This window comes from Eschrichtius robustus, chromosome 20 (genome assembly GCF_028021215.1).
Source record: "Eschrichtius robustus isolate mEscRob2 chromosome 20, mEscRob2.pri, whole genome shotgun sequence".
Taxonomy (NCBI): Eukaryota; Metazoa; Chordata; class Mammalia; order Artiodactyla; family Eschrichtiidae; genus Eschrichtius; species Eschrichtius robustus.
In genome coordinates, this window is record NC_090843.1 from 6,963,165 (window position 1) to 6,975,500 (window position 12,336).

General features: G+C 61.4%; 2 protein-coding genes across 7 annotated transcripts in view; one reads left to right on the forward strand and one right to left on the reverse strand.

Moving 5' to 3' along the window:
* The window catches only part of OTOP2 (otopetrin 2), a 30,581-nt gene that overhangs the window by 13,219 nt on the left and 5,026 nt on the right, over nucleotides 1-12,336 (forward strand). The window contains exons 1-6 of one of the 5 annotated variants that reach the window (XM_068529526.1): nucleotides 4,878-5,280; nucleotides 8,897-9,073; nucleotides 9,327-9,684; nucleotides 10,305-10,441; nucleotides 11,591-11,649; nucleotides 12,072-12,205. In XM_068529526.1, coding sequence (XP_068385627.1) covers nucleotides 9,360-9,684; nucleotides 10,305-10,441; nucleotides 11,591-11,649; nucleotides 12,072-12,205 — 655 coding nt within the window. In that variant the 5' untranslated portion in view covers nucleotides 4,878-5,280; nucleotides 8,897-9,073; nucleotides 9,327-9,359. Of the gene's footprint in view, nucleotides 1-4,877; nucleotides 5,281-7,657; nucleotides 7,747-8,144; nucleotides 8,620-8,896; nucleotides 9,074-9,326; nucleotides 9,685-10,304; nucleotides 10,442-11,590; nucleotides 11,650-12,071; nucleotides 12,206-12,336 lie in introns of those variants that run through there. The other 4 variants (XM_068529529.1, XM_068529527.1, XM_068529525.1 and 1 more) reach the window with 4 other exon arrangements.
* On the reverse strand, nucleotides 3,158-8,053 carry USH1G (USH1 protein network component sans). Of its 2 annotated transcripts, XM_068529530.1 has the most exons (3): nucleotides 7,706-8,053; nucleotides 4,247-5,464; nucleotides 3,158-3,288 (listed from the first exon to the last, which is right to left on the reverse strand). In XM_068529530.1, the coding sequence occupies exons 1-3, from the start codon at nucleotides 7,867-7,869 to the stop codon at nucleotides 3,285-3,287; spliced, it is 1,386 nt and encodes a 461-aa protein (XP_068385631.1). In that variant the 5' UTR covers nucleotides 7,870-8,053; the 3' UTR covers nucleotides 3,158-3,284. The 2 variants fall into 2 exon arrangements, with proteins under 2 accessions (XP_068385631.1, XP_068385632.1); XM_068529531.1 differs by lacking the exon at nucleotides 3,158-3,288 and having other exon boundaries at nucleotides 4,243-5,464.

A 12,336-nucleotide genomic window follows, 5' to 3' on the forward strand; every position in this document is an offset into this window, starting at 1 on the left:
ATTCCACCACTCCCACCTCCAACAAATCGGTAATCTCATTTATGATGTAACTTCACAGCAGTCTAACTAATGCTTCTTGACCTGGGGTCCCCGGACCTCTCCGCACTTCAGGAGCTGTCTGGAATTACGAGGAAAGTTGTATATGAGTGTATACGTATTTCAACGTGCATTTTCCCAGGGCAAGTGTCCATATTGGCACCAGATTCTAATCCCCAAAAGCGAAGAATCATTGATTATTCTACCTTTTTAGAATTTCCCTAACCGCCATCTAAATTTTTAGGGGGACGAGTAGAGAAAGCTGAGTCCCTACCGAGTAAAGTTCTTCCCTTCACTGTGTTTAAAGTACCCTCAGGCTTCCTGGAGCCACACCTGCTCCTGCACCCCAGTCTTCTACCCTCCAGCTACGCTGACCCATGGAAGCTCCAGCCCCCACTGCTTCCAGTTAGTCTCTGCCTCCACGCTGAAGCTCCGACCTCCTCTATCTTGTCTTTGCGAGTCCTCACCCCCATGTCCTTCCCTGGACCACCGGCGCCAGGAGGCTGGTCTTTCGTGAGGTAGGCGCAGTGACCAGGACGGCCAGTAGGGGTCGCAGGGCAGAGGAACCACGAGGAGCATCCGAGGGCAGAATCTCGCGTCTTTATTGGCCCCCTTGGCAGCCTGGGGGTGAGGAGAGCATGGCAGCAGTCAGGAGGCCTGTGTTCTGGGTCTGGACTTTCCCCTCCATAGGGCTCAGGTTTTCCATCCGTAAAGTGGAGGGAGGTGGCCTAGAATCACGAGATGGTTGCTAGGCGATCTTGCTGCGCTAACGTCCTGTGGACCTTTCTGATGATGGTGGAGGGAAGAGGCTGTCTTGAAGTGCCCTTGGCAGAAGCACTTGGCCCAGCAGCCTTAGGGAATGAAACAAAATGACTCCAGGGCTCTTTTCCAGACTTGACTAAGAAAACAGAGCCCATTGTCCTGCAGCTTAAGGGGAAGCCTTACCCCTGGGAGAAAGGAGGGCTCTAAATAGGGCTGCCACATGAGCTGCCTGGGGTGATGAGGGAAATGGTGACCCCACTGGAGGCCTCCCAGGGGTGGGCTGGGGCCTTGAGATCAGGGCTCATGGGACCTTGGTGATAGGTGACAGACTCCTAGTGTACAGCGTCTGCCCATGTCTGGAGAAGCTCAGGCAGACCTGGTGGGAAGGCAGGAAGTGTTGACCTGCCCTCAGCAGCTGCAGCGGACAGGCCTGGGCCATCCTCCTCACTCAGCTGCTGGGGGGTCTCCTGTCCCAGTTCTTCTGAACCCTCCCTCTCCCTCAGCTCTAAATTCTGGGTCCAGAGAGAGAGCAAGGTGAAGACTCGGGGATGAGGGAGGGCCCTGCAGAGATGCATGGGGTGGGGGAGGGCCCTACCATCTATCCCAGGACCCCCTCCAAGGAAGAGGGTCAAGTCCTCATAGGCACAAAAAGACCCTCTCCCTCTCCCGCCTCCACCCTCTTGCTTTCTTCACCCTACCCGTCTCCCAACCCCAAATGATTAAAACAAGACACAGGCATGACAAGGATGGAGAACGTTCTCTACAAAAATTATAATGAGCCTGAGGGAGGGGTACTTTGTACAGTGGTGGGAATCGGGGAGCCCGCCCCACCCCAGCACTGAGAGAACAGGGAGGGGGCTGAGGCCGTATACGGACAGGGAACAGGAGAGAAAAGGCAGCACCTGGGGCTCCGGGAAAGTCAAGTCGGCACTTGGGGGTGGCCCCAGGCCCAGAGGACGGCGGGAAGGACTGCGGTGGGCTCAGGGTGGCAGTGGCAGGCGACCAAGCCTTCAGTGTGGGGACAGGGACCACCTCCATCACGCCCCCAGCTCTGAGCAGGTGTGTGCCCGGGCACCCACGCTCAGACAGACACACCAGAGGGAGGCCTGTGGCATTTTGGGGGGGTTCTCTCTCCCCTGCACCAGCCAAGGGGGGCCCAGTTAGGAGCTGGGGGCTGTGGCAACGCTCCCGGTAGGAGCGGCTTCCCAAGCTGAAGGTCAGGGACGGGGGCACCATTGTTGACAGAGGAGGAAGGGCACATCTGCATGCGGTGTATATGTGCGCACCGTGTGGGCTCCTGAGTGACCCTCCCACATCCGTGACCTTGGTCTGAGGACCCTCTGAGGCTGGCCTTTCCCCTGGTCTCACCAGCATCACAGAGCAGGGACCCGTGCAGAACTCTCCCCTACCCGCTACCCACACAGAATCAGGCAGGCACCCAGCTGCTTCCAGACCTTGCCCAGAGCCCTGGGGACCTGGGGACAATCAGCAGTTTAGACTGTCCACATCCTCAGGCTCCCGTGTCCACATGGCAGGACTTGCCCACACGAGGCTGGACACCCAGCCACAACCAGTCTCTGCCTGGTTTGGGCCTGGGAGACTCTGAGCCAGTTGGCAGATGCCTTTCCCCAGCCCAGAGATGCCCGCCGAGCCTCGAGGCCATAATACTGTAGCCAGTCGCTCTAGCACCTTGGATCTATTGCCCTGACCCTCTGGGGTCCCCGGGGTTGGGGGCACCGGGCTGCACAACCAAGGAGAGAGTGAGTGGAGAAGGACAGGGCGGGGAGGGCGGAGTCAGGCTGGGCCCCACCCCGGGGTAGGCTGGAAGGGCACCGGTCACCCCCACCCCAGCCCAGCCTGGCACTCCACCTCCCCAGCATGGCCAGTGGGAGAAGGAGAAGGGGCCCGGCCATGCTTGGGGCGGGGTGGGGACTAAAGCTGGGGCATTTGGCTGAAGAGTCTAGCTGGGAACCTCCCCTCTGGGGTGTACAGGGGGAGGGGAGGCAGCCCAAACTCTTCCTGCACAAAAATGTAGGAGGGGAGTCTCCAGACTGAGCAGACCACAGGAGGACCCTTAGAGGAGGGGTGGGGACAGACAACGGCCCCAGGACAAGCCATGCCCACTCGCACCACACGCTCCCATCCAGCTCTGATGGGCTGGTCATCTAGGGGCCCCTGCCCTGGCACTGGGGCTGGCCTTCCACGAATGCACGCGTGCTTTAGAGCCACTCAGAGAGAGGTGGCTTAGGGGCCCCAGGACCCCTCAGTATTGATGTTCTGAGTCACTCTCTTGGCCTTCCAAGTGCCTCCAGGCCATACCCTCTGTGGCAGAGTGGGGACAGGCTTTCAAGGGAGATGTCCCGCATGGTCCTTGCTCCCGGGAAGTGGCTGGGGAGCCGCAGGGCTGGCAACTGTGAGGACCTCGCGGTCCCACCGTGGGTTGTGGCAACTTGCAACTCTTTTTGGTATGGGGATAGGAGCCCCTGTTATCTGTGGAGAGAGAGACAGAAATGGACCTCAGATAAGGGCCTTTGGAGACAGCATTTTAAGCCGGGACCAAATATTCTGACCACTTACCCTCTCTAGGCAGACTGATGATCAGGGATGGGGACGCTGGCCCCAAACTCTAAACCAGACTTCCTCCCAAACCCAGCCCTGCCCAGCCATGCAGGGTAAAGGCCATAGATACCAAAAGGGGGCGGCGGTGTTTGCTGGGCTTGTGGGATGCCAGGATGGAGAGTCAGGGCAGGGATGGGCCAACAGCATTGCCAGTTTGACAGCAGCCTTGGGCTCCCCATGATGGCTTTTTGAACATGACAACTCTGCCCTCAAGGCCACTGTTGGCCCTGTTGAGAGCATCTGCTCATGTTTCTGGTTACAAGGTTCAGGGACCAGTAGGTAAAATACCTGCCTTGAGGGCTTGGGCATTTGGTGAGATGACTGGCTGCCACACCCTCCATCCCACGGGAGTCGCCTTGTCCTCCCTAGGCTCTAGAGCCACACAGACCAGGGATCAGGCCCAGCTCTGCACTGAGCAGCAGCAGGACCTTGGGTGAGCTACTCTAGGCCTCTGAACCTCCACTTGCTCACCTGTAAAATGGGGATGATATAGCCCCTGCACATGAGAGGACTTGTGCAAGGGCGACTCCAGTACCCAGGAGATGGGAGGGCTCAAAACGTCCCGGCTGTGATTACTCTGACTACTGGGTCTCATCCATACAAAAACACCCATTTTCCTGCATTTTGACTTCTTCAAAATCGAGGTGCATTTGACATCAGCAATGTAAATTGGCAGCTTCTTTTTCCGAATTGGGGGTAAATACGTGGGGCCTCTTGGAACTGACGGCGACCTAATTATCCCCCACCCGAAAAGGCAGACAGATCCACGCCCACCCCAGGGCCTTACAAGCCCTATCTTCCCATCCCCGCCGAGGCTCTGGGCACTCACAACTCTGTGTCCTCCAGGGCCAGCGGGCGCTCCAGCGCCTGCCTCCGCCTCCGCACGGCCCCCATGATCTTCTTGCGGGGTCCCAGGGGGACGCTGATGCTGCGGAGGTCGAGGTCCGAGCACAGCATGAGCGCCTCGAGGTCGATCTTCTCCTGCCGCAGGATGGAGGTGAAGTCCTCCATGTGCAGGGAGGCCAGGAACGTCTCCAGCGGGCTCGTCTCGGGCTCCAGGTCCTCATCCAGGCCCAAGTCCAGCTCGTCCCAGGGCAGCTCCTCCCCGCAGCTGCGGTCCTGCAGGCTGTTGGCGCTGCCCAGGCTGTCGTCGTCGAGGCTGGGGGAGCTCTGAAGCCGACCCCGCGGCGTGCCCGCGCCATCCAGGGCCGCGTCCTCGCGGCCCAGGCCGTGCAGTCCGCTGCTCAGGTAGTTCCTGCGGAACACCATGGTGCCCAGGCCCGGGCGGGTGAACAGGGAGTCGTGGCCTGAGTCGGTGCTGGCCTCCGAGCGCGCAGGCTCGGCCGCCAGTGTGGCACGGGAGACGCTGTCCTCGTCGGAGAGGAACATGTCCCGGAGCGGGGCGCGGCCCCCCTCCTTGGGGTTGGCGTAGGTGCCCTGGCGCACAAACATCACGTCACTGCCCAGCTGCAGGCCCGAGAGCGAGCGCACGCTCTTGCGGCCGTCCTCGGAGATCTTGAAGGAGCCTTCGCCGCCCTGCTTGCGCCGCTCCAGCTTCTTCTGGATCTTGGTCTTGCCCTTGGCGGTGCCGTGCAGCGTGGCCTGCGAGTAGGGCAGGTGGCTGCCGAGCGCCAGATGCTGCAGCCGGCGGCTCAGGGTGCTGGACGTGAGGCTGGAGAAGCCGAGCGCGTCCGAGCGCTCGGCCAGCTCGCGCCGGTAGCGCCGTTCCATGCGCTCGCGGTGCTTGCGCTGCATCTTGGCGCACTCGCGGACGCGCCGCTCCGCCTCGCGGAAGGCCTTGTCCTTCAGCTTGCCCACCAGCTTGGGGCTGAGGCTGCTCTGCTTGGCCGCGATGGAGTCCAGGTAGCGCACGCACTCCAGGTGGCCCTTCATGGCCGCCATGTCCAGCGGCGTGTGGAGGTCGTTATCCAGGCACCAGATGTTGGCCCCGAAGGACACCAGGAAGGAGAGGCAGTGCAGGTGGCCATTGGAAGCTGCCAGGTGCAGGGGCGTGTTGCCCCAGATGTCACACTTGTCCGGGTCACCCCTGCAGGGAGGACACGCGGGGAGGGGCGATGAGCCACCGCAAGCTCAGGCAGGCAGTCGGCAGCGGCTGCCGGTGGCGGGGAGCGCCCAGCCTGGATGAGCTTCCGCACGGGCACACCAGAGGGATCGACGGCCTGGGCTCTCTCCTCCGACTCCGCGAGACACGCAGCCCGGAGCCGCCGGACGCAGCTCGAGCGAGCCCAGGGTTAAAGATGGCTCCGGGCTCGCAGTGGGTGGGGCGACAGAGAAGGCGGGGCCGGGGCGGGGCCTTCCGCAAGAGAACTGCGGGCTGGGAATCTCAGGGGATAAATATTTAATGCCCAGAGAGAAAGGGGTGAATTATTCATGGGGCCCGGCGGGGAGCTGGCCCAGAGAGGTGGTGGGCCAGGGCCGAGTCTGGGTCTCTAGGCGGGTACGGCGGCGAGTGTGGCTGCCTGTGCAGGAGTGACCGAAAAAGAGGACGAGAGGGTTGTGTGTGCTGGGCCTGAGCCCTGGGGGGTGTGTGAGGGTGCGCGCCCGCGTGTCGCCGGGCACGGCCACGTCTGCGGGGAGCAGGGCCAGGCCTGGCAAGGCCGCGTGTGAGAGCCGGTGTCGGGTCTTGGCCTGGGCCAGGAGGGGAGCATGGGGGCAGCCAGGACTGGAGGGGAGGGGAAGGGCAGCCTGCAGCCTGGGCCCAGCTGCCCTCCCCTCCCGGGGCGGCCCCATCTTCGGGAGCCCTGTGAGGCGGCTGGCTCGGGCAGGTCCGAGGGACCCACGCAGCCCCCTCCAACACCCTCCGCGCCAGACTGTGCCCCCCTTGGGCACCCTCGCCCTGGCTCCTCCAAGCTTGCCCCGCCCTCAGGGACCTAGCTCAGGCCCTCTGCCCCACACTAATGAGGAGGCCACCCGGCGGGGCTGAAGGAAGAATCACTTCATTGTCTAAACAGCTCCTGCCCACACTCCCCAGCCCCCCACCCCCGCATTCCCCTCCCCACTTCCATTACTGGTCTTCAAGTCCTTCGAGAAAGGAGCTACTGGGCATCTGGCCCACACCCCATCAAGCTCCAACCCTCACCCTCTGTAGGAGCTGGGGGGTTTGGTGCACCAAGGGGGGCCCCCTAGTCCCCTCCTCCCACGAATCTCTCCAAGGGGGGAGCAGGATGGCAGATCACTGTGTGCCCTCTTCGCGTGGACAGGGGCCAGTCTCGGCGTCTTGGAACACGGTTCAGCTGCCTGATCTGAGGGGCTGCTTCCACCTGTTGCTGGGCCCGGGGAGCAGCTGTGGAGGGAGGGCAAAGGGGGGTTCCCCACCTACCCCATGCTCAAACCACAGGCCAGCTCCTGGCACCAGACCAGCTGGGCCCCTTTCCCTCCACCATGATTTCCCAGGGCCTGAGATGTTCACGTTAACCCTCCTGGGGCATCTCATACATCGCTTTTCCTTGTCCAGGCCGCCCTGGTCCCCAGGTCAACCTGACTTCTCTTTATTAAACCGCTGGGGCTGGCAAGCTGTCCACAGGGTCATTCAGCCGTAGGGAGCCCATGTCAGTGGCCCTGGACGCCACGTTCCTCAGCTGCTACTTCCGAACCCCTTCCCTGGCACCTGGATTCAATGCCCACTCCTCCCCCCGGACAACTCCAAAGGGAGGGTGATGGAGCCCGTGGTGGGGGAGGGGCACAGAGGGAGTTAATGGGGTGGCTGAACCGAGTGACGTTTGGTACTGTGGACAGTGCCCGCAAATCCCAGGAATGAGCAGGGAGAGAGCTGTGTGAAATCCAGTGTGTGGGGAGGTGTGGGTGCCGGCTGGACCCCTTGGACCACAGGCTGGGGGTGGGCAGTGAAGAGCTTCTCCTTTCCCAGCCCCCCTTCCGGCCCCTCTGAGGCGTCTGCTCTTTCTCTCCCAGTCTCACTATGCCCTTTACTCTTGCTTCCTGGTGCTACCCACCCAGGAGATCCCTCCCACCTTCTCCTCACTCTGAAGCCCCTCCCACAATCAGGGACCCCCATGTCCCAGTCCCTCTCCTCCTAGCCCCACATCCAGGTCACAAATGTCACAGGCCTCAGTTTGTTTCCTCCTCCCACGACTGCCAATCTCCAAGGTTCCACCTTAGGGTCTGTCCTAGGGAAGAGGGTGGCTCAGCGGGGGGGGGGGGGGGGGGGAGATGCCGTGGAGTTGGGGGGTGGCGTCTCAGGGGCCTAGAGCGGCCCTGAGACTCTCAGTCCTCCCCGGCGGGGCCTGGACGGGGACATGGGGGTACTCACCCTCGACTCACGATGAGGCGCAGTGACTCCAGGTTGCCGTGGTAAGCAGCCCAGAGGGTGGGGGTCATGCCATCCTCGTCGGGGGCGTTCAGCTCCTTCCTGGTGGCCTCCTTGAGGAGTTCCAGGTAGCCGTCCCGAGCCGCCCGGTGGTACTGGTCGTTCATGGCGCCTGACTTGGACGGGGCGGGCAGGGGACCCGGGGAAATGCCCCCCGCGGGGGAGGGCGGCGGGGTTAGAGCTGAGGCATGGGGTTGGGGGAGGGGGCCGGGCAGGGGCCGGGACCGCCAGCCCCCGCCGCCGCAGACAGAGGATGCGGAGCGCCAGAGCCGCGGCTACTCGGACATCTGAGCCGCTCAGCCGGCGGGGAAGGTGGGGGGAGGATCTCCCGCTGCCCAGAGGGCCGCCCCGGGCTGCCCCTGGGTCCTAAACTCCCTGCTCCCGAGCACAGCGGGCCCGGCCTCTCTCCAAAAGTGCCCACGCCGGCGTCCCGCCCCGTGAGGCCCAGTCTGGGGACAGTCCGAGGTCTGTCTTCACTAGAGCCGCGGCGCTGCGGCCCCCGATGTCCCTAAGCGTCAAGGGAACGGGCCAAGGGCTGGGGAGGGACGTCTGAGGGCAGTCCTGACCCCTTGGACAATGGGCCTAAGGGGGTTATGCGGACCGACAGCCAGACCGTCAGCGATCGGGACACGGCTGTCCCGGCTGCCACAGTCTCGCGCGAGGCGGGCCAGCCGCGCTCCAGCAGGAGGCGCTAGAAGACTGGCCGAGAACTTCGTACGCAAGTCCGACTCGGCAGCATCCAGCGCAGCAGGAACCAGGGGAAGGGATAGCGGAAGAGGGAACTTCGATCACTGTGAGGGTGTCGGGGAAGGGGCATTAGGGTCCCGATCTTGGGGCAGCAAGAGAGGAGCACAAAGGTACAGGGCCGCGGGGGCTGGGAGGGCGTCGGGGTGCCTGCGGGCCCTTGGGGGGGCGTCTGTTGAGCGTCAGCTCTCAGGGCTCTGGGCGTCAGGAGAGCGGGGCGCCAGGGCGCGCTGGGCGCCGGGGGCGGGGTGCCCGCTGGGTGCCGCAGTGCCGGGCCGCGCCCGAGGCTGGCTGCGCCGAGGTGACAGGGCGGCCGGGGAGGGGGCGCCTCTTAACGGGTAAATATAAATCTCACCTTGTCTGCCTCCGCACGCTCTTCCCTAAATTCAGCCCGGGAAAAAGATGGATCATGTGAGTGAGACTGAGAGGTTTATGGAGCTGAGCTCCCGCGGCTGTAAATCACCCTGCCCTCCCCGGTATAAAGCGCCCGTCCATCCCGGCGTTAGAGAGAGGACGCACTCGCCGCCCCCTGACCCCCAGCTCAGCGCGGGCTCCCGGCCCAGCCAGGTGGGTGCCCCTGGCTAGCCGGCCGACGGATTTGGGGAGTGGGAACCTTGGACGGGGTCCGACGGGGCTGCAGCCGCTTCTCTTTTCCTCCCGTCGAGCGCGAGACCGGCACAGTGGGCTTTTCTCTTCCCCTTCCCAGCGCTTCCTTCACCACCCGCAGCCCCCGCCCCTCGGGTCCCCAAATCTAGGGATAAGATGGAGGAAGGAGAGCCCCGGAGGCTGACCTGGGGTCCTGTCCGCTCCTCCCCGACAGTGACCCCTCCAGCCTCCTCCAGTCGCCTCTGCCATGTCCGAGGAGCCGCGCACGGGCCCCAAGGAGAGCCCGCCGGCACCGCGGGCAGCCCGCCGCGAGGTGTGGAAGAAGGGCGGCCGCCTGCTGTCCGCGCTGCTGGCCGCGAACGTGCTGCTTCTCGCCGGCACGCTCATCAGCGGCGGCGCCTTCAGCAAGGTGGCGGTGTACGACACCGACGTGTTCGCCCTGCTCACCACCATGATGCTGCTGGCTGTGCTCTGGATCCTCTTCTACCTCCTTCGCACCGTGCGCTGCCCCGACACCGACGCCGACGCCGTCCCCCACCGGGACGCGCACGCGGGCCCCATCTGGCTCCGAGGTACCAGGGGAGGTGCGGGCGGAGGTGGGGCGGCCCAGGCGGGGAGCTGGAGGCTGGGGCTCCCGCAGGAATTGCTGGGTGCCCTTCGAGGTAGACCGGTGAGAAGTCCCCACCCCCCAAGGCTAGATGTGTCTGAGAGTGAGGTGGGCTGTGACTGAGGGAGAAGAGGAAGGGAAAGAGTCCTGGAAGAGGGATGAAGAGAGGGATGGAGTGGAACTTCTCTGCCCTTTCTAAAGATTGAAAGAGGATGGCCATGGGAGAGACTGATGGAGAGCAGAAAACAGATGACAGCTGCAGTTGAAAGAGCCTCTCTAGGGCCCTTCCCTTTATCTATGCAGCCCCAAAGGGATGGGGGCTCAATAGGACATCCATCCATCCACCCACTCAATCACACACTCATCCTTCCATCCACCCATTCACCATCCACCTGTCCTTCCATCCATCCTTCCATCCACCCATTCATCACCCACCTATCCTTCCATCCGTCCTTCCATCCATCTTCTCACTTACCCCATTCATCCATCCATCCACCCAATCATCCAACTCTTTGGCCATCCATCCTCAAATCTGTAATCGTTTTCTCCTGCCTCTCTGATCCACCCTCCACCCCTCATTCCCAGGTGGGCTGGTGCTGTTTGGGATCTGCACTCTCATCATGGATGTCTTCAAGACCGGCTACTACTCCAGTTCCTTTGAGTGCCAGTCAGCCATCAAAATCCTGTACCCTCTGACCCAGGCCGTGTTTGTCATTGTCCAGGTGGGTGGGAGGAGTGTCCCTGAGTGTGGTGGAAAAGAGCCAACACGGGGCTTGGAGTCAGGCGATCTGAGCTCCACTCCACGTCTACGCTGAGCAATCGATTAGGGTGGGGATGGGACTGTAGTGCAGATCACATGAGTCCATAAATCTGGAAGCACTTGGTAATGAAGTAATATCCAAATGTGAGTGCCTACTTACGGGCCCTGCGATTTCATTTCAACTTAAGCAGTGCCAGTAGTTAACACCTAGGAGGTGTCAGTTGTGGCAGCTGCTCTGTCTCCTGGAACCTGACCTGCCCTCCTTGGGTGCCCATAGAGGGCATCAGTCTCAGCTCAGCGTCCTGCTGTGGGCATGGCCAGTTTGGCCCCAGCCATGTTCCCTATATTCTGTATTTTTTCAGGAAATAGGGTATCCTGTATATGGGATTTTTCAAACAAGTTCACGTTTGTATTTGTTGCATGAATAACACTTGGAAAGATCTTCTGATTGAGCTGAGGCAGGACTGGTCTTACGTGGGACCCGAACCCTCCCCAACCCAGAATGACCACGTGTATGGTTCCCTCTCTTGAAACATCACCCCTACTGCCCAGGTTTCCACAATTTAACACATTTATGACATTGGCATTTATATAGTTTTAATTTTACATTTTATGACTTTAAAGAATACTCAGGCAAAATGGAAATACAGACACCCCAACATCAATAAACACCACAGCAAGGATTTGTGGGCAGCCAGGTGAGAGCGCGGACTTGCAGGGCAACAAAGGATGAGGGTGAGGCAGGGGTACTGCCAGAGAGAGCTGAGAAGCCCCTTAGATTCCTTCTGAGGCTGGCCTCGCTCCCAGGAATAAATAACTAGGCAGTCAAAACTCCACCCTACAAAGAAACAGAAAACAAACACCAAGCCCAGAGAGTTTACAGGTGGCATTTTGCAAACTTTTAAAGAACAGAGAACTATTTTGTACAAATTGCTCCAGAGAATAGAAAGAGAGAAAAGCTCACGTCTCACTTTGTAAAGCTGAAATAAACTCGATCACATAGCAGGAGGGCTCTTGAGGTGGTAAGAACATAGTGCTGGGCATGGACCCGGGCGCTCCGGGTTGAGCCCGTCTGCAGAGTAGATGACCCCACCACTCTCTCTCAACACAGACTTACTTTCTCTGCGTCTCCGCTAAAGACTGTGTTCACACCCACCTGGACCTGACTCGGTGAGTGCCTGCTCCACGTCCGTGGCTCAACGTCCGTGCCCAGGGGCTGGGCTCACCTGGCATGAGATGAGCGCTTCCCAACCTGGGGCATGGGTCCTCTTTCTGCCCCCAGGTGGGGTTTCAGCCAAGGCCCCCTGGCTTTGTCGGCCTGATTTCCACCACCCTCTGCTGGGGGTATGGGGGATGTGCTTGGTGAGATGGCGTGCTGAACCCCATGACACCCCCAGCCCTCTTTTGGGAGGCGTCTCAGCCAGGCTAAGTGTTCCTTCCAAACTCAGCTTCCCTGTTCACACAGGGGTCTGCCTGCTTTCTCGCTTCTCAGCACCATCTCCCAGGAGAGCATCCCCAGCTCTCCACCACGCTGGGGACCCAACATGAGCCAAAGACTCTCACTGGCCTCTTTGCTCTCCCTCCCCAAACAGATGTGGTCTCATGTTCACACTCACCACCAACCTGGCCATCTGGATGGCGGCCGTGGTGGACGAATCGGTGCACCAGGCCCATTCCCTCAGCAGCTCTCACGGCAACACCAGCCATACCCGCCGCGTTCTGGACGGTGAGTGCTCACTTCGGACTAACGCTGGTCCCGTGGCAGCCAGGCCTCGGGCTGGGTGCTTTGTGGGCTTGTAGAGGGCACGGAGGCAAAGGTGGAGGCCAGGGACCTCCTCCTGCTCCAGGCTATGCCTC